We start from the raw sequence: 20,025 nt of genomic DNA on the forward strand, positions 1-20,025 counted from the left end.
CCAAATCCAATAATAATAAGCTAGCATGAGTGGTGTGAAGCTTCGAATGCGCAAAGGCGCTGGGTGGTAAGCAAATGAACGGCACGGCGCTCGATCACGAAGGAAGATACGACTAGAAGACAAATACCGACGACAACTAGGGCATACGTGTACGGGGACCATCTCGTGATTGAGCCCTGGGTGAGACCAAACAGATGACAGATGCATCCCGGGATGGCAACCGCCGGACCCACAGGTCAAACTGCTATATGATGGGGGCCTCTTCCCCTACCATATCCGCCACAGGGCACAATGGAGAAATGGTGGAAACCGCAACCACACAACATAGGGCAGATATCATGGTATTCGAAGCGAATATCCATCATAAATGAGCCTGGAGATCACCACCCTGGGTAACCCCAGCCAAAACCCCAAAGGCTCCGTGGCCGCCATAGCAGAGAACACACGATTCTTGCGCAACCAAGGCTTGTACACACGCCCCGAAGATGCTCACCGACCTAGGAAGCAAAACATCAACGGCAAGATCATGCATGGCACGCACAATGAAAAACAGTACCATTGTCTTTGGCCGGATTGAGAAGACTCCAATGATATTCCAGATCGTCAGCTATGCAAAAGAACCCACCATCAAATTTTTCGGAGGCGTAAGATCCATCAAGGAGCCCAAGAGGGTAACATAGAGGCCGTTTGCTACGTTGAAAGCGCAAACAAAAAACCATGGTAACTCGACGTTGCTGGTCCCTAGTGTTTCTTTAAGTTGTCCTTAAGGAACTACATCGCCCAGGAGCAATGAGAAAAATATGAGGCCAGCGGAGCACACGAAAATGAGTATCACTTCTGCCGTAAGACTGTGCAGTTCTGGGAGGACGCCTTGCGATTGCCTTGGGGAAGATAGTGAAGATGGGGGAAGGCTGTGCAACATTATCTGAGCGAAGTTTTCCATAGGCTCACCCATGTGGCTCTGGTTCTGACTCCGGTTCGACGTTTGGTTTAATCCGTGATGCCGATATCCTTCTTCAATGTCGTCGACTGTCTTCATTGGCTGTTTATAGAGGGCCTGAATCGGTCTCTCGACAGCCTCAATTTTTGGAAAATGAGTATATGCATCAAACAGAATTGACAGTCTTAACTTATCACGATTCTCGACGATTCTCTCCATTTTTACTGCTATGTCACCAAGCTGAAATCCAGACTGATCATGAATGCTTTCCATCAGACACTGCAATCCTTATATAGCCCCAGGTCATGAGGGGAAACACTGCATGGGCTGTGAAGGCCTGCAGATGTAAACCGTGAGCTGAAAATGGCGGTCCACTATCTGGGATATCAAACCCATGTAGGTTAGAGTGAATAATATATGCCTCAGTCATGGTGATGTCTTGCCCTGGCTATGTCGACCGAGCTGGACGTCCGCACAAGTGCATCAGAGAACAAATATGCACTTCGGACTGTTCCAATGGTTTTCTCCTCATAGTATATATATTCAACGCATATTGGAATATTTCGACTGCAGCGTGTGAGGCGGTGGGCGGAGATAGTTAGGTGACATGTATGGCTTCACCTGAGCTTGATCCAGGGTGTGCAATGGTGGTGTCTCCGTCTATTAGTATCATGGATCGTTCACGATATGCACCGAATACTTTGGGGAAAGCATCATTACTCATCACAGGGACATTAGAAATGGTCTCACCTGTCTTCCATACATGAGCCCCAAATGTCACTAGTCGATTCTATATCGCCGCTTCTGACATTCCCCCTATAGCAACAACTCTTGAGCAGTCGAGCTGAAGACCCAGCTTGGTGGCCATGCGAAAAGCAATTCCCGGCATAGTCAGCCCAGAGGAATCCTTATTGAAGCTTGAACAGCATACGTACCACAAAACGTCCATCCGAACGAGCTGTTCGCAAAAGTACCATATCGAGAACCTATAAGAATAGCTGCCTGGACCATTGTTACCGTAGGAACGGAACTCGTTTCCGCCTCGAACAAGATCCTTGCTTTCTGGTTGAACCAGTCTCCAGCAATACCTTTCGGCGGTGCTGAGTATCGCCTATCACCCTTGTCCGTACCGGCCAATGACGCCAGAGCCATCATGGCATAAAGCAGACATGGCTTATAAGAATCTCGGTCCCCGATCCCATCATTCTCCCGAGCAAGTGTGCGATGGCGCAGAAATATCTGGCGCTCAACAACAAGAACTTGAGACGCCTAGTACGCCCAGAATAATTCCAAAGGATGCTCGACAGTCGGCTCTGGTTTTGTAAATTTTCTATGACAGAGGGAAATAGTCGTGCGCTTCTTGCTAGGTGATCTGCGATCCTTGCGTATCGCCGGGGGGTGATTGGCTTTCGCCATACGCGAACATGCTTGAAGCACTTAGATATTGTTTGTTTCCGCTGCTGTCTGTTTGTAATATTATTTCGTGCATTCATGCAGCGCTGGCCCGACTGATATGCCGTGTTGTACGTCGTTTTCCCTATACTGGAAATCGAGGAGGACATGTATATATTGGAGTTCTGCGGACACTACTTGAATAGCATCATAACATCATAGCGTACGGCCTCGTAACTGGTATTAGTATTACAAAATAGCTGGATATCATATTTACAGAATAAGTAGGCGTAAAATAAACCGTTCGCATGCACAATCAGTTAACCGCTCAAAAAACGCCAGTTCCTGCACGTATTTTCACTTCCCGCCTTGAGCGCTGTCATCAAATCCCCGCACATCTCTCCGACAACCGCCAACCACCAACCACAAACATCCAACCACCTCTTTCAATTACAACCGATCTGCACCGCAAAATGGACACCATTGATGCTGAGCAGGCGAGAAAACTATCCCTGTTCCGACCTTTGGGTAAGTGGCCAGTTAGAGCGGGTTTTGTGCGCATGTGTACATGGTGTGGGGGTCGTGGCGTCCCCACGATAGTGGTGCTCTGCTACTAGTTCATGAATCAATGCTTGAAGAAGGAAAATAAGATTTCTTGACTAGGGGCTAACGGTTGTTCCAGGTTACCAGCGCAACTCGTGTGGTTACTGTAAATCGGAGGATGGAAGTATGTCTATCGTCTCACGGTATTCCGTAAGAGGGCCATTGACACCGTTTAGGCGCTTCTTATTACAGTAGCTCCGTCTCTGTTCGGCCGCGGCATTATGAGGAGCTTGTAAATCGAGGTTGGAGAAGGTATGCTCTACTTTAAGCTCTTGAAGTTCCATGACTGACACTGCTGGGTTAAAGATCTGGAACGCTTTACTATAAGCCGAATTTAGAGAGATCATGCTGTCCGCACTATACGATTAGGTACAGTTTCATATTCCAATTGGAGTTTGGGTAATGCTAACCTGTGTAGACTCGAAGCCTCCGAATTCAAAGCCAGACGAGACCAACGCAAGGCAATCAATCGCTGGAATAAATTCGTCTTAGGTCCGGAATATCTCCGCAAAGCAGCTCGCCTATGTCCCAAGACACGCCAGTACGTCTCTGTCCTTCTCAGGTAGATGATTCCTAACCATCGAGCAGGGAGAAGAAACATCGAAAATGCAACTTTGACGTCCTCACAGCAGTCCACGAGTCCGAATACGCCAACGTAAAACGCCCCATTGACCCGTCAACCAAACGCCCCTTAGAACCCTCCCATCGCTTTGAGGTGAATCTCGAAGGAGACTCAGTTTCTCAGGCGAAGTACGTACAAGAACGGCGAGGAAATCTTCCAATGCTGACACCTACAGGTTCGACCTCTTCCTCAAATACCAAACCAAAATCCACAAGGAAGACGTCTCCAGATGGAAAACCAAAGATTTCCAGCGCTTCCTGTGCTCCGGTATCAAGCGCTCTCCAGCCAGTGCGGATTCCAAAGAGAAAAAGCTTGGTTCCTGGCATCAGTGCTATCGGCTGGATGGGAAACTGATCGCTGTGGCGGTTTTGGATTTGGTTCCTACTGGTGTGAGCTCTGTCTACGTCTTGTGAGTTTCCATCGTTAACCTCATTCTGTAATCTTGCTAACTCTCCAGCTACGACCCGGACTACGAAACCTGGGAATTCGGCAAACTCAGCGCCCTCAGAGAAGTCGCCCTTACCATCGAGGACAACTACCGCTACTACTACATGGGTGTGTCCTGCAAACCAAGCCAGCATATGACAGAACCTAATCCATCCACAGGCTACTACATCCACAGTAATCAAAAAATGCGCTACAAGGGCACCTTCCGCCCGCAATACGTTCTCGACCCCGAATCCCACGTCTGGCACCCGCTCGATGGGGAACTCATCAAGAAACTCGACCAGAAACCCTACGTTTCTCTTTCCCGGGAGCAGCGCGAGGCGGAATCCAGCAAAGAAAGCGAAAGCGAGAACGAAGCAGGCGCCGAGGTCAACGACGAGGTCAACGACGAGGAAGTCTCATTGTTCGATCTGCATATGCCTGGTGTTTTAACGGTTGAGGAGACCAAGGCGCTGGATTTGGACCATTGGTTGTTGTTGGTGCATGGGTCATTTGTGCATATGATCGTATGTCCCTTTCCGTTCTTTGGGAGACTATGTAAAACTGACTACTGTAGGATCTGGTGGGATGGGAGCAAATGCCCATGGCGCATCCGCAGTCGATCAAAGGAATCATTGCAGAGTTGGCGGCGGCTTTGGGACAGAGGGTTGTGAAGGAGAGTGCTGTGGTGTTGTTTGATTAATAAATTTTACTGAGATATCGAAGGAAGAAAGGCAGTTTAGATAGAGTAATTATCATTCATTCTAGTATATACCAGATAGTCAACTGGCCGAAATGCCAGGATCATAAACAGTAGCCAATAAATGCTCGTAACGAGGCCAACGCCATCCGTGCAAGAACATGGTCATAAAGCAAAATAATCTATGCGAACACCAACGCCATGCAAAACTAACATGAAACCCAGAAAACATCAAATCCAAAAATAAAACGAAAATCACATCAACTCAACCGGCGGCATCGACGTCTTCGGCGGCATCTTCTTAACCGCCATATCAATTGGACTCGGCTCCTCCAACTCCACCGTCGTAGTATCCTCAACCATAACAGCCGGCAGATCAGGACTACTCCCATGATCCTCCGGAACATAAATCAGCGTGGAACTCCGACTCCGCTGATGGTCCGAAACCGGCCAACTCCCCATCCGCTTCTCCGACGTAAACGAGATAGGAGTATCAATACCCATCTCCTCAACAGGTGCAGCAGGAATACCCGAATTCTCCGCCTTAAGGCTCTCCAGCGCAGACGCTAGATCACTCGCGTGGACTTCCTTGTTCGGCGGGTCCTCTTGGCGCAGCACCCAACCGGCCGGCGGGGACGGCGGCGGCGAGATAAAGAACAGCTTGTCAACCTGGGGTGCTTGTAGGAAGTTCTTTGGGTGGCGCGCTTCGTTTTCGTCGAGGATTGGTGTTGGTTCGCCAAAGTAGATCTTTGCGCGGGCTGTTTGGGAGCCCAGATTGTCGCCGTCGAGCATTTTGCGGATGGTGACGGCGTCGTCTGTGGCGTGGAAGGAGCAGATGATGCGGCGGAGTGAGGGGAGCGGGGAGAAGGAGTTTAGGGGGGCGACAGAGGTGATTGTCTCGCGGATTTTATTGATCAAGGGAGGTTGGAAGAGAGTGAGGTCGAGGAGGTTGGTGATTAGGAGGGTGTTTGTTGGTGGTGTTGGGGTGGTGAGAGGTGGGAGGTTGGAGAGGTCGAGAGAGAGAGCTGGACGAGACGAGTTGGAGGAGGAGCGCGAGCGGTTGGCGCTGAAGGAGGTCATTTTGTTTGTTGTTCTGTTGTGGTACTTGTGAATGTAATGGTGGTGATGGTAGTGGTGGTGGTAGTGGTGGTGGTAGAGATGTTCAAGTAGAGGCGGTAGGCGGTTAAAATAGGATAGGAGAGAATTCAGTACAACCAATGAAGATGAATGCAGAGAAAGTAGATCAGCCAGAGACCAGCCGCGGGTTTTTATATGGTTAGCTCCCTTGGAACAAGTTAAAAGAAAGAATTCTATGATCCGGCAAAAAGAGGCGCAGTTGACGCACGCGTACTCTGGAGTAGTTTGCACAGCCTGCGGCCATTGTCCCTGAGGATCGCCACGACCCAGTTACAGAGTCCAGGATTGACACTTTGTTGCCACGGGTGTATTTGTCTAGACTCTACTCAGACTGTATGCTCATGTAGACCGTTGTTGGTGCCATGGTTGCTTTGAGTGTGGTCTTTCATCGCCTCAACCATACAAAGATGCCCAGCATTCTTGACCCTGTCCGCTATCTGAATCCGTAACTGACAAAAAACAATCAAAAAGAAAAAAAAAAAAAAAAAAAAAAAAAAAAGGAGACAAGCCTCAATCCAGGCAAACGCATTCAGTCCCCCATTGCTATCCTTAATTATCGCAACTAATTGACTATTGATTACTATTCTGTCCGCATCCTCGGATATACAGATGCGTAACTTCTAAGCCTCACGGTTTCCCCATTCGGAAAGCCCCCGGGTCCAAGGACTCAGCCTCACCCCACAAACCACCTTCAGATCTTACTCGGTCGCGGCTATCTGAGACTATCTCAACATTGCTAATATGCAATGCTACAGCCCCCATTAGCGCGTGGAAATTTGTCTGCCTGCACGTATAAAGGAACCATGGCCCCCTCTGTCTGGCAGTTCTCAGCCACGACAGAGTGAGACCCTCTTCTGGTTCACAGAGGAGGAAGCTCAACAGTTTCGGGGCGGGATAAGGCGGAATACGACATAGTGCGACCCAACAGAGGGCGAAGGATCAAATGGGACAACTGGCATTACGGCATTATGGCACTTCTCGTGTTTGACTGTTCATTGCATAGACTCAACATTATATTCAAGGCGGCTTCTCAGGCTCATCTCATCATCCGTATACAACAGACTTTGTCTTTTCATCAATATCAGCCGGTTACACCGAAGTAACGGCTTTCATGCGGTGCTCCACAGCCCGCCTCGTCGCATCGATCTCCGGCGCATACACTTCAAACGCATGAGGCAGTCCAGGATACACATGAAACTCCGTGCTGATATTTGCAGCCGCCAGCCTCCCCGCAAACGCATAATCTTCATCCCGAAAGACATCCAACTCCCCGACATCAATAAGCGTCGGCGGAAGCCCCTCAAGGCTCTGCACCCGCGCCGGCGCAGCATACTCTGGCACCTTGTCCGTCCCAATCACATCCTTGCCCAGCAGCGCTGTCCAGGCAGTGATATTATCATCATTGGACCACAGTGCCAGCGGTTCCAACGCTGTGATCGGGTTTGTGTTACGGTCATCCAGCATCGGATAGATCAGAATTTGCTTCGCCAGCGGCGGCGACAGTTTACGATCCCGAGCCATGAGACTCATCACCAGTGCTAAACGACCACCAGCACTCTCACCCATCGTGGCAATGCGACTGCGGTCAACACCAAACTCATCCGCGTGCTCGTACACCCACGTCAACGCGGCGTAACAGTCCTCCTCGGGAATCGGATGCGGATGCTCAGGTGCGAGACGATAGTCAACAGAAAAAAACTGCACACCAGTCTGCTGCACCTCATTCGCAAGCAGTGGGACAAACAGCTCTACATCACCCTGGATGGTACCGCCACCGTGCGTGTGGAAAACCGCCGAGCCGGGCGTCGCATGTCCGGACTTCTTGTAGAAGTGGTATACGGAGATGAGTTGGCCATCGTGTGACTTGATCTGGTAGATCTTGTGCTCGACATCTGGGGTTTCTGGGAGTTTCTTGAATGCGGCTGCGTAGGAGGCTGTGATGCGTGTTCGGCGGGTTTCTACGTCGTGGAGGGCAGCGGGGGAGGCTGCTGCGCGGGCGGACAGAATTGGGGCCGCGGCTTGGGCGAATTCGGGGTCGTATTTGAGAGTCATTGTAGCTTTGGATATTTGCGATGTATAGAGGATGTAAATGTAGACGTAGAAGTACGGAGTAGTTGCGGTTGCCGTAGGACGTTTATAACCGATGGGGGGAAGTCAATGAGGGGTTGATGTCTCCAAATTTCCCGAGATATACAATGGCAAGCTACCTTATACTCAAGAATATCCGTACATAGTTCTTTAATATCCAGGCACAAGAGCATGCCAAAAACTACACTACAGGGCACTACAGGGCACTACTCTATTGCCATCAATCTACCATGGACCCTCCACCCAAGGGTCGGCCTCCGTTAGCCACCTCTCATATGGCCCCCCTCTCCTGCAGCATAAGCCGATGCAATCTACCAACCCAATCCATGCACCCCCGCAGACCCTGACACCAGATAATAGCAGTAATACATAATACGGGGATCTCCAATCCTTCGCTTAGCTTTGCTCCTCATCTGCCTCGGCCGTTATTTCCGTTCTTCTCTTCCCTTATCTCCGTCGGCATCGGGTTGTCGGATGTCGAGATGCTGACTGATGAGGTGAGATACGAAGATCCCGGCTATGTGAGAGTAGATGTTGGCAGAGATTGGTTCTGCACAACGAGCTTATTTGTTAGTCTGGTAAAAACAGAGAACAAGGCGTTCCTGTCGGGTTCTGCGGCGGATTTGGTGGTAATATGCCACGATTCTCTTTTTTCTTGCTTGAGTAAGCTGAGAGGCATTTTTGAAGGCGGGATGACTAGGGTTAATATAGGCCAACGGTTGCTGAGGATTAAATACAATGGTTCTTATGAAGTCTGCCCTGCGTGCAAAGCTCAAGAAGTCAACACGAAAAGTCATGGCTGTCGATGCAGTCAGAGTGAGTCTGACCGGCGAAGCAGGAATTGTCGCTGGCTGACGCTGTATAAGTTTCCACATAGCAGTAGACTGGCCTGACATTATCCCTCGTCTCATAGTGTGTTGAGATTGAGGGACTTGGTAGTGAGTCCGCCGGGGTTTCTCCGGCCGACTCCGAAAGCGGGCAGTCAGGTGATGTGACGCCGACGAAAGAAAGTTCTGTTATGGTTTCCATCTTTACTCCTCCACACCACAACCCCTCTAGCTTTACCCCTTCTCTATCTTCCTATTTCTCCCTTATTTCTCTTCATAATGTTCCAAAGAACTGTCCTCAGACAAGGCCAGACCGCCGCCCGGTCTGCGCTCTCCTCCCGCTCTATTTCCACAGCTCCGTTTGCCGTCCGTCGGCCATCGCAGCTGCAGTCGCAGCTCCCCCAGAGCTTCCGGCCATTGATCCGCCAGCCCGCTTACCGTTTCTACTCTACCGAAAAGGCCGCTGAATCTGAGGGCAAGGAAGGCGAAGCCGCTGCCGCTGAGCAGTCTCCCGAAGATGCTCTTCTCAAAGAGCTCGAGAACAAGAAAAAGGAAGCTACTGACATGAAGGTGCGCTGAATTCTTGTTATTAATTCATTACTTAACGGAAATCCATTCGGAAGTGTGGCCCGGGGCTTGGCTAATATCTCACCGAAATAGGACAAATACGTTCGCTCGGTTGCAGACTTTATGAACCTCCAGGAACGCACAAAGCGTGAAATGGAATCGGCCCGTAACTTCGCTATCCAGAAATTCGCCATTGACCTTCTCGAAAGCATTGACAACTTCGACCGTGCCCTCCTCGCCGTCCCGGCCGAGAAGCTCAGTGGTGCTGAGGCCGAGAACAAGGACTTGGTGGATCTCGTCACCGGTCTGCAGATGACCCAGAATGTTCTCATGAACTCGCTTAAGAGGCACGGTCTGGAGCGATTCGACCCTTCAGAGGCCGGCGAGGCCGGCAAGCCCCAAAAGTTCGACCCCAACCTGCACGAGGCTACCTTTATGGCCAAGTCTGAGAACTTGGAGGACGGTGACATTATGTACACCCAGAGCAAGGGATTCACCCTTAATGGAAGGACAATTAGAGTATGTCATTCATTCTGACAGTTTACCGAGTTCATTGCTGACCCATTTCCTTTAGGCCGCCAAGGTTGGCGTTGTCCGGAACTCCTAAACGAGTCCGTTGACGATTACCTTTCGCGAATCTCTTAAACCATATCTCACCTCTCCCACCTTTCCTAATTGTACTATATACCAAAACTTGTCATGGTGGAGAATCACCAGTCATGGAATCTACCGCGGACATGATCAACGATCTCCTGGGAATACCTCTCGGGTTTCTCGCACTTTTTTACGAATCTGTGTATGATTTTTTTTTTTTTTTACGGTTGTGGCTAGGGCGTCCGGGGCGTCTTAGTATCGTTTTTGTTCGAATCTATCACCTCACCTCTCACCTCACTATCTGTACAATACCGCACCGCGTCATTTTTTCTCGCTTTTTGCAAAAGTTCTGTCTTCTACCGGGAGATTAGCATATGGATAGGCGTGGGTCGGGGTCAGCTACCTGGAATGGGCTCAAAAGATCAATAGGATTTGACGAGTTAATGACTCGATCTCTCAACCACGTTTGACTTGTAGTGATCTGCTCAGCCGAGGTCTTCCCATCTTCACCTTCAGAAGCTATGGTTACCACTGTCCAGGCCTAGTATAGACCCTCACAAGCCACTATCATGACCTTTCGTCATTCATTCACGCCTCCTAGCACTGCCACATCTCATAAAAGATATTTTTTATTAATACTCGTCCAGTTATCGGCGTACCTTAGCCACAGGAGGGTCTCCGGCTTTGTATCCCGATAAGGAAATTGAAAACACAAGCCACAAAACACTGCGCCACCATAGCCACAGGGCTCCGTAGTCACGTGTCGTGTATAGATGGGAGGCGGCAAGACGACTGGGCGCGAGGCGGTGAAGTGCGGATTGGCCGGCGGCCGTTTCAAGCGCCCTCACCAACTCTCCCTATGTGCTGTCGTACTCTTTTTTAACTTTTCAGATGCCTCTTCCCCACTGAGCTCTGGCTCCGCCATCTTGAGTAACCGGGCCAGCGTCAGTTTCATGAGTTCCAGGCCGTGGGTTGTTAGGCTGTATTAGTCTACGATGATGGGGGCGGGAACGCCGGCGAGGGAGAAGAGGAGGGCGAAGATTAGGCCTGTGTTGTCTTTGCGGAGGGTACAGTAGAGGAGGAGGGGAGTAATTGGGTCAGACAAAAGCTGAGTGAGGATTGCGCGGATGGGGGTTTGTGGCGGAGTGGAGGAGGGTGAGGTAGTCTTGGGCTATTGCCTGGATACATCAGTTGGCTAGTAGTTGCTCATATGCATGAGAGATGAGAAACGGGGAAGGAGAGGGAGGGTGAGGAATGAACCTCCGGTCCCTTTGAACAATATGTTCTACACTTATTGGGCTCATTCATGGAGAAAGAATTCTGTTTGAGGGGTAGCTTGACGGTCTTGATATCCGAGTCTCCCTGCATATCAACTGAATCTGCTGTACGATCTGCACAAATTCCCCTGCTTCGCCAGTACTGGTTAGGTTAATCACCGTCGGAATATGCAGGTTGTGTTGCAATGTCTGCCATTCCGTGGGTGTCACACTCCCCAGGTGGCCTGCTCGGTATATGAGGCCTTTGCGGGTAACTACGCCGGTGAGGATTATGTTGGGATGACCGCCGGATTCGTGAAGGTTGAATGCGTTGTCTACTTCGGAGAAGAGATTGAGGTGGGGTCAGGGGTTTTTAACTGTCATGTTGTGGGACATATATATTGTGGTATGGTGATTTGATACAATTGTCTTTCATCAAAGCAACAGGAAGCCGAATGCCAAGCTTCTTTAGCCCAACGATACTGCGGTCCAGATTCAAGAATCTAACTCAGACTGCCTCTTCGGTGCCAAACATATCCACACATCACCTTAATTTAATGCATGTTACGACACGCCAGAAGCCCTATTTCCCCTTCCTCATCTTTGCATACTTTATACGCCAGAGAGGATAACCATCCAAGCAGTGCCGGTCTTCGAATATGAGGATGAAGTCAGGTGCGCGGCCGTATATAAGATCCAGTTGCTTTGAAATTGCGTCTGTTTTAAGGGATTCTTCAGAGATGTTTCCGGTTTCCTTCTGGTGTTGCAGATGCCGCGTGTATTTGAGGACTACTTGGCCGTTAAAGTGGGTTGAGATGCGGATACTTAGGTGTTCTAATTCGTTGGTGCTTGGGTCGTTGTTTTTGATGATGGAGTTCAAGGTTGTGATTTTGACGCGGCGGCGTTATTCGTGCGTAGAGCAGATTTTGTGATTGAGAAGAGGAGGTATATCTTGTGTATAAACCACTTCCAAAGGGATTAAAAAGCTGACAATTAACCAGAAAAGTCAATATATGTATCGCCTACAGCGGAAGACGAGAAATCGTACATGGAATGCAGACAACAATCTACAACAAAACGCCAGCACCACTCGTCTACTGGGCTACAAAAGAACCTAAGGTCAATCTCCATCCGGCATCTATTAGCTACTATTCAGGAATGGTCCGTGAGCTCTCCTTGTATCGTCTTGAAGCAAAAGGGGATCCCCCGCCGAACATCATCATCAGGACCTCGCGGAAGGACAAGACTTAGTGACTACATGCTATGGCAGTGTTGTGAGAATACTCACCTGCGCTTTATTACTTGCTATTTGTCGGAGATTCGGACCTGGCGCCTAGTACTTGCGGTGTTTAACTGGAGGAGGGGGTTATCTTTTTACATGTGCTCGCCGAATCCCAAGCCCTAACATTCGTACACGGTCATGTGACATCACGATTCAATAATTTTGACGCAATATAATCTCTCCTCATGACTTGATCTGCTCTATCCTGTATACATTTGCTGTTGAAAATTCACCATGTCAATCATGGCAACCGACAGAAGGGCCAGCCCTCGAAGGGAGCAAAACCCTCCATTCATCATGACATCTGACCAGAGAGTTGGCCCTCTAAGAGAGCGGATTCCTCCATCCACCCATGACCTGTTCCGCACCATTCACCGAGCAATTATTGAAACGTCGAGGTCGACCTCGATCAAAGAGGTTCTGAAATTTAAGGACATTGAGCCGGAGATAGGGAGGCATATTGTTGGTCTTCTGTTGGAAGATTGGGAGGTTGAGCGCATTCGTCCTAGGTGGGTTAGCTTTATATATGTTCTTTTAAGAAGGTTGCTTACAGGCTAAAATTGCTTGGGTTAGAGCTAGAATTAGCTTTAACGCATTGACAAAAGTTTTAAAAGTGTGGCTTTAGACAGCCTTTATCCACGATACTCACCAGGATTAAATGAAACTGGTTGGACACAGAAATCAAAGTTCCTAGACCAGGCGGAGTAAGAACTCCACGCTGGAGCAAGTGCGTACTTGATCACTATAACCCATTCCAAAGGATAGTTGCCAATTTATGATCATCCCGCAGGGCTTCGGTAGATTGTACTGATTATACCAGCACAGCCTCATGTAATGTGGCCGTGGAGACCAGCAAGGCTGTCGAGCCTCCTCAACCCAGCGCGGCTATGAAGTCTCTGCAGACTGCCCGCTTCGTGGCTGATCTGAGCAAGATTTCTTACCCTTCGTCGGTCACCTCTCCTAACCAGGCTCTGAACGCCAGCACGCCCACGGAATGCAAGTTCCAACAACAAGAAACTGGCTCGGCAGACTGGCTGGCCCATTACTCAGACGCAAGTCTATAGTTAATAGAGGTATACAGAAAGAAAATTGTAAGTTAACGAGCGGAGAAAAACTGGCGTCTGGCCAGCTCCATCACAAATGAGCTCAATAATGATGTCCCGATTTTGTTTATAGCTGAATATTGCACTATTCAACGCAGGTTTTTTTTTGGCATGATATATTTCTACCCATGTATCGATCCCGACATAGACTCAATCTATCTACTCCATTGAAGGATTTGCTAATAGGCATCATTTCGAATTTCATCTTATGCTCGTACCGATAAAACATGTCTTGACGCCTGGCCACCAATCTTCAGTAACAGCGTTCCTTCAGAAGCTGTTTGGTCTTTGTTTTCCCTGAGTGTACAGTTAACAGCTGTTAGTGAACCTCATCTAACAGCCTGACTCGCAGGCCATTCTGGTCGGGCATGAACAATATGAGTCTACCAATGCTCATATTGTTCGAGACCGCCACGATTACTTCCCTTCACTTCCTCCTAATCCAACCAGAAAGCAAGCTTTGAATGGCATCTTGTGCAGTGACCAGATTAAGTTACTCAGCTTTTTGTTTTTGTGATGCCCTCATGAAATGATGACTGTGTCAGAGATTGGGAAGCTTTAGCCTGTACATATACTTTAAAGACCTAGTGGTAGCTATGTAGGAGATAACATGGGGAAAGGAGGAGCTGCTCCCGGATCACCCACTGAGCCTGTTAAAGGTATCTGAGAGCAGCCGGAGTGGCCAATACGTGCTCAGTGAGCAATCAGTGATGGCTCAGAACGCTCACAGGGCATTCATGTGCTGCCCTCATAAAAACAGCGGCATCCGTATTGCGCAACTGGACGGAAATTACAGAAAAAATAATTCGGTTATACGCTATTGTAGAAGTTTCCTGCGGAAGCCTGGAGACTTTCCCTTTCTGTTTTCGGTCCAACTTCTTGCCGCTTTTGGCTTCTGAGCAGAGTGATGTGTGTCCAGAGTAATATCGGAGTGTTCCTGGTCCCTGGAGCGATTTGGGAGCATACGCCAATAACTCAGGCTAGGATCATTGCAAACCGACAAGGGAGCTAGATAAATGTGTAAAGCCAAGCCTGCCATTTTATGCTACCTATCACTGCCGTGTTATAACCCTGTAGCATAAATGTACATATTTCTTAATGGCAACTCTATAATAAAAGCTGATGCTAATCTATTCAAGGACCCCAGTTCTCTACAAGAGGCATTTAGGGCTTTTAAGAGTTATGAAATGAGCCATATGCGTAGAAATGATCTGTTATTGGAATGATAGGAGCATTTGTGACGGCCTGAAACAACATAAGTCTATTGGTGATTATCTAGTGCAATACTAACATGGAGAAGGAAAAGAAGAAGCTGGACCTGCCAGCGCTGCGCTATATAGTGTGCGAAAGGGGTTCCTTCCCTATATTCAAACAGGCCAAAGTAGTCAAACATCTTGCGTTATTGGTGAGTGCCCGCGCTCCGTGACGCATTAGTGACTATGGAAGCTGAATCTGGTGCATGAATCCAATTGAGCACCAGGAAAATTGCACAATAAACAAAGATATAGTAATGGCAATTAAGCACAAGCGAATTTTTATATCAGGATCAGGAGGGATTAGAGTTCTTTTCAAACCATAGCTGACCTCTCTTTTTTGGTCATCTCTGGTTCCCGCCCATCTTCACGTCACGGGCTCGGAATAATAGATACTAACGAAATGATATCCCTATCTAAACTATTGTAGCCATTGACGAGAATATATAATTTGGAGAAAGAAAAAGAAAAGGAATTCTATCTAGAGAATGAAGGGGATTTTATAATCATTGTAAGCAGGGTTCTGCCTATGTCAGTGCCGTTTGTCATTATTAGCCGTATACGCAGCGTCGAGTCGTATGGGCGTCGTCAAGCCGTCAGTCTCTGCATCAAAGACTTCCTGTTCGGGAAGTTTCATGTGCCCATAGAGGACCTTGATCTCGCTGGTGGCCCAGTAGCTCGCCCAGCCAATGCCTGCAGCAGCGCCCTCTTTTTTTTTTTTTTTTTTGGACCCGTTTGTATAGATTACCATTGGTAGTGGTGGGGTGGAAATAAGCCACCTCTGAAATCCCTTCCTGGACTGTGTCTTAGGGATTGCAGTTAGTCACTCTTTAGATGCCAGATTTAGATCCCAGGCGCTTGTTAGGAGCGGATCTACCTGTTCAATGAGGTAGAAGTTAGCTAGATCAATGGCCTAGAGTATGCGGGGTTTGATGTAACAGCTTGGCTGTTACATGGCACGGAGGTGCAAGGGATGTTGGGTGTCTAGTTGACAAATCCTGACTGCCAGACTACGCCGTCTTTGGTCAAGGAGTAATTCATGAGTGGAATGGCTGATTCGCGGTGAAGTGCGGCTGTTTGGGTGGTTATATAATCTGGGAGGGTTCCTAGCACTGCACTGCGGAGTACGTGATCCATGCAGGCTAGCTGAACAGCCACCCCATTGGAGATGAGATTTTATCTGCTTGGAGTGTCCTGCCTTGGACTTTTCTGCCCTAGCCACCATGCCTCATCTCCATAGCATAGGACTGAGACTACACAGGTGTTATAGGGCTCTCATACGAACCCAAAGGATGACAGCTTGACCAAGGCCAGCACGGAACACGGCCAGCGAGGAATAGACCATCGTTGAACATTCGTCCGACCCCTGACATTCGAGAGGTATCATTGGGATTACTATCCGGACAACTGTTCCCGTACGAGCATAAAGACTGCTCCCGTCTCTTCTCTGTTTTGCTTACTTCAACGATTCCTTCTTGTATTATAATAAAAAGTAACATTAGGTTAAGATAGCTTGAGTTCACCCCCTAACACAGACCTGAAGACCAGATTGAGGAGCAGGCATCTATGCCTCGCCTACGTGCTTCACCACGCTGCAGTGGCAGTGTGGTTGTTGAACATACTAGAAGAAGCTGTCCTAGTCAATAGCTATTGTTTCATCTTCTAAGTAGTCAGATATAGTGCTTTAGTGGCTGAAAAGCATTAAAAAGCTGGTGATTATGGCAGGAATTTGCCGCACGATGATATTCATCGCTCAGGGTTTGGTTACGTTAACTTGTTATGTGACTTGCAGGTGCTTCTATAATTCAGGTGCGGAGTTATGTAGTTATATATGAATATTGAATAATTTACCTATAGACCGAGGGCACATAGTCCGCCTTTCGAGTGTCTATCCCGTTTTAACCTGGGCGGCCGGAGGACTCTTTATCGGCCTTTCGTCTAGTGGCTGCATCACACCCACAGGGGCATATTTTGATACCACTTTATCAGCTGACCTGGGTGCCAGGACTTGAAGGGGGCCATTATGTGGCTTATGGACGACTTTGCGATTGCAGTTGGTACAAAGATGATAAATGTCTTGGTCCAACCCTAGTATGCATGGTAGAAATGCACAACAGATACCACATGAGATGCAGCACAGGATCGCAGCAATCCTACAACTCATTAGCACACACTGGATATAGGCGAAGCGTAGTTATGGAGGCGAAGAGACTTGCATCGTAGTGTCGAAATCCTGTTTGGTGACTCTTGTTTTTGTCATGCGCTGGCAGAAGGGACAGTCAATCCAGTCCGGAGCATCGCCGAGACGCTCTAATGGAGTGACTTTGTGGGCTTGTGGAATAGGAACAATCTTTGCTGGCTTATCCAGTTGTGTGATGCTTTCGATGATTGGCCGTGATTGTTCCTTTTTCTCTGATCTAGAGTAACCTAGTCGAGTCCGCGTCTGCAAACATAGTATACCAGACATACTGGTTTGTTCCAGGTGTCACATTCGGTAGTGACTCGATAAACGGTGGGCTGTCAGTTTCTACAGGCTCTTTGGTGTCTGTTTGCTTTGGCCCTGGTGTATCAACCGGCGCTGCCGGTAACGATTTGTTGTCTGTTTCCTCCATGATGCTGCGACTTTGGATCACAGGCAGCAAGACAATTGAAGAACGAATAATTTTAAAGCATAATGAGTGATTACATTGCTACTTTATGCTTTCCAGTTCTATGCCTCGGTATGTACTACAAGGCTGCGGTAGCCATAGAGGGCTGAGCGGAGGAATACGAGGCCATAGCTGCTGATCGTCCTATTGTCGCAACCCCTGCATTCTGCCCCTTTTTAACAGCCTTGGACTCTGGCTTGTATAAGCGAATGGACAACGGATATGGGCTGTCGTGGGCGGCAAGTGGGAGGGAAATAAACAAGGCTGGAGCGCAGTCTGCATAGTCACCACTCATCACGGAACTACTGCCCTCGGAAATGCGTCTCCTGAAAGCGTCCACATTTGAGCTCGAGGAGTTTCCCGCAAACAGAATCCCACCGTATGCTATTCTCTCGCATACTTGGGACACAGAGGAGGTGACATACGATGACTTCCAACACAACACAACAGACAAAACTAAAAAACCATCATGGAGCAAGGTGCAAGGTTCTTGCCATTGTACAATGAGCGACGGTCTGGAATATGTCTGGATTGATAGTTGTTGTGTCAACAAAAGCAGCAGCGCGGAACTGTCCGAATCCTTGAATTCAATGTATGCGTGGTATGAGAAGGCGCAGTTTTGCTATGCATATTTGAATGATGTGCCCGCTGCTTGCAATCCCAATCAGCCAGGCTCTGCATTTGAGCATAGCAAGTGGTTTACCCGCGGGTGGACGCTGCAGAAACTACTCGCTCCTGTTAATATACTCTTCTTCTCCAGAGATTGGACTGAAATCGGCAAGAAGAGCACCAGCGAAAAGGAATGCGCTATGCAGCACTCTGTCTAGAATTACTCGCATTGATGAAGATATATTGATACACCGAAAACCTCTGGAGCTTGCGAGTATAGCTAGGCGTATGTCCTGGGCCGCCCATCGCGAGACGACCCGCCCAGAGGATATAGCATACTGCTTAATGGGCGTATTCTCCGTCAAAATGCCCATGTTGTACGGTGAGGGGGCTGAGAAAGCGTTCCTGCGCCTGCAAGAAGAAATAATGAAGCAATCCGACGACCACACAATCTTTGCGTGGGTAGACCGCGACGCTTCTTGGCTCTCTCTTCGTGGGCTATTGGCAACGTCCCCATCCATGTTTGCAGGCTGTCATGACATTCTCGCCTACCAAGACTAGGCGCCACGACAGCCATATTCGATGACAAACCGGGGTCTTCGAATTGAGTTACCAATTATCCGGCGTGGTGAAGACGAATACGTTGCGGCGCTTGACTGTCCGAGTCCACCGCGGTACGAGGACACGAGCTTCCTGGCTATTTTTCTGAGAAGGCTTTCTACAGTTGACGAACAATATGCTCGTGTCAAAGTGGACCGGCTGGCAGAAGTCCATGAACGGGGACCAATGCAAACTATCTATGTGCGTCAGAAAATTGCAATACCTGACCTAGGAGGCATTTTTCGAAGCCATTTCCTTCAGTTACGGGGACTGTCTGGGAACCGGTACCGAATTATGAATGTCCTTGCCCCAATTGAAGCAAAGCGACCAGCAAACTTAACATCGACTCGTGCTGCAAGCAGTGATTACCAATTCCCCCGGACCTTCAGAATGACCAAGGGACTCGACAACCATCTCCTATGCTCTGTTGTTATTGAACGAATGGGTGGACCGGCTCTAATAATGATGCTAGGTACACAGGAAGGATTCACTGTTGGGTTTGATGCCATCGATGTGCAAGATCCAGGGAAATTTGACTTTGACGACTTTGAGACCATCCGTCAGATCTATGAGCCGAAACAATCCTGGAAACTCGATCACATTGGATAATCATATTGTTCGTGTGGGTGCCGAGCCCCGGATTCACAATAGTACCTCCAAGTACTACATGATTGATATCAAAATCGAAGCAGTCTATGAACAGTCCAATCCCATTAAAGCAATCTCGGAAACATTGCAGATACCGGACCTGGGAATTAGGCCTGCCATCAAGCCCCTAAAGAAGCCAGAGAGCAAGCCGGAGCCCGAGACAAAACCACATCCATCTCCCCCCAAAAAGAGCAAATCGGCATCCAGCTGGCGACAATTTTTCGATTGATTTTTAATTACGGTAGCAGCTAGTATATTTAGAGCTCGTCAGTTGAGTATATATGGTAAGGCCGTGAGAATATCACATCATGGATTCATTCAAGACATGTTAGATACAAGAACCAGACATGATTATTTCGCGAGGTGGTAAACATATAAATTCAATAAATCGCTGGCTTTAGCTATACCATAGGTACCGATGTGAGTTCGTATATTATGCGCACATTGAAAGGCAAGATTGAACACTGGAGAGCTGACATACTACTCAGTCCTCGGGGTAAGCACATTCACCTGCGAAACAGATACCACGATAGACACAGTCATCAAGTCATCAGCGGAGGTATAGGCTGTCTTCATTAATGACATGAAATATTTACAAGATAGTATGTTTTTACATACCTCTCACTTTCGCGGCAAGGCCAAGATAAATAACAGCCTGGCAAGGAGCTTCGATGCGTTGGCAAGCACGATGCCAGTCTTCGGTAAAGGCCGTGCAATTTTCAATACTGCA

The 20,025-nt window shown here is 48.5% G+C and overlaps 8 protein-coding genes across 8 annotated transcripts; 5 read left to right on the top strand and 3 right to left on the bottom strand.

The window, feature by feature from the left end:
• Nucleotides 1-2,716: 2,716 nt before the first annotated feature.
• Nucleotides 2,717-4,761, top strand: EURHEDRAFT_410007 (arginyltransferase). The gene is made up of 10 exons (XM_040781263.1): nt 2,717-2,860; nt 3,015-3,059; nt 3,112-3,187; nt 3,242-3,304; nt 3,354-3,476; nt 3,524-3,685; nt 3,733-3,966; nt 4,015-4,112; nt 4,164-4,510; nt 4,561-4,761. Exons 1-10 carry the CDS (start codon nt 2,806-2,808, stop codon nt 4,684-4,686), a joined length of 1,329 nt encoding a protein of 442 aa, XP_040641460.1. The 5' UTR covers nt 2,717-2,805; the 3' UTR covers nt 4,687-4,761.
• On the bottom strand, nt 4,717-5,989 carry cbpA (putative calcineurin binding protein; the record flags this gene model as incomplete). Its single annotated transcript, XM_040781264.1, has 1 exon — nt 4,717-5,989. A coding segment is annotated over exon 1 (820 nt), but the record flags the coding sequence as incomplete, so codon positions are not given.
• A 674-nt stretch (nt 5,990-6,663) lies between these two features.
• Nucleotides 6,664-8,193, bottom strand: EURHEDRAFT_410010 (alpha/beta hydrolase). Its single transcript, XM_040781265.1, has one exon. It carries the CDS (start codon nt 7,870-7,872, stop codon nt 6,910-6,912), a length of 963 nt encoding a protein of 320 aa, XP_040641462.1. The 5' UTR covers nt 7,873-8,193; the 3' UTR covers nt 6,664-6,909.
• A 707-nt stretch (nt 8,194-8,900) lies between these two features.
• On the top strand, nt 8,901-10,209 carry grpE (mitochondrial nucleotide exchange factor MGE1). The gene is made up of 3 exons (XM_040778287.1): nt 8,901-9,305; nt 9,396-9,821; nt 9,877-10,209. Exons 1-3 carry the CDS (start codon nt 9,015-9,017, stop codon nt 9,907-9,909), a joined length of 750 nt encoding a protein of 249 aa, XP_040641463.1. The 5' UTR covers nt 8,901-9,014; the 3' UTR covers nt 9,910-10,209.
• Nucleotides 10,210-12,140: 1,931 nt separating this feature from the next.
• On the top strand, nt 12,141-12,596 carry EURHEDRAFT_305577 (uncharacterized protein). Its single transcript, XM_040778288.1, has one exon. It carries the CDS (start codon nt 12,201-12,203, stop codon nt 12,555-12,557), a length of 357 nt encoding a protein of 118 aa, XP_040641464.1. The 5' UTR covers nt 12,141-12,200; the 3' UTR covers nt 12,558-12,596.
• Nucleotides 12,597-12,668: 72 nt separating this feature from the next.
• On the top strand, nt 12,669-13,498 carry EURHEDRAFT_375594 (uncharacterized protein; the record flags this gene model as incomplete). The annotated part of the gene is made up of 2 exons (XM_040778756.1): nt 12,669-12,943; nt 13,255-13,498. The coding sequence occupies 2 exons, from the start codon at nt 12,669-12,671 to the stop codon at nt 13,496-13,498; spliced, it is 519 nt and encodes a 172-aa protein (XP_040641465.1).
• Nucleotides 13,499-16,571: 3,073 nt separating this feature from the next.
• EURHEDRAFT_305593 (uncharacterized protein) lies at nt 16,572-17,048 on the bottom strand. The gene is made up of 2 exons (XM_040778289.1): nt 17,007-17,048; nt 16,572-16,943 (listed from the first exon to the last, which is right to left on the bottom strand). Coding segments are annotated over exons 1-2 (267 nt in total). The 5' UTR covers nt 17,009-17,048; the 3' UTR covers nt 16,572-16,678.
• A 416-nt stretch (nt 17,049-17,464) lies between these two features.
• EURHEDRAFT_529248 (HET-domain-containing protein) lies at nt 17,465-19,658 on the top strand (the record flags this gene model as incomplete). The annotated part of the gene is made up of 4 exons (XM_040787100.1): nt 17,465-17,510; nt 17,772-18,215; nt 18,286-18,579; nt 18,682-19,658. 4 exons carry the CDS (start codon nt 17,465-17,467, stop codon nt 19,254-19,256), a joined length of 1,359 nt encoding a protein of 452 aa, XP_040641467.1. The 3' UTR covers nt 19,257-19,658.
• Between the last annotated feature and the right edge of the window lie 367 nt (nt 19,659-20,025).

The sequence above is a fragment of the Aspergillus ruber genome, assembly GCF_000600275.1.
Source record: "Aspergillus ruber CBS 135680 unplaced genomic scaffold scaffold00005, whole genome shotgun sequence".
In the NCBI taxonomy this organism is placed as follows: Eukaryota; Fungi; Ascomycota; class Eurotiomycetes; order Eurotiales; family Aspergillaceae; genus Aspergillus; species Aspergillus ruber.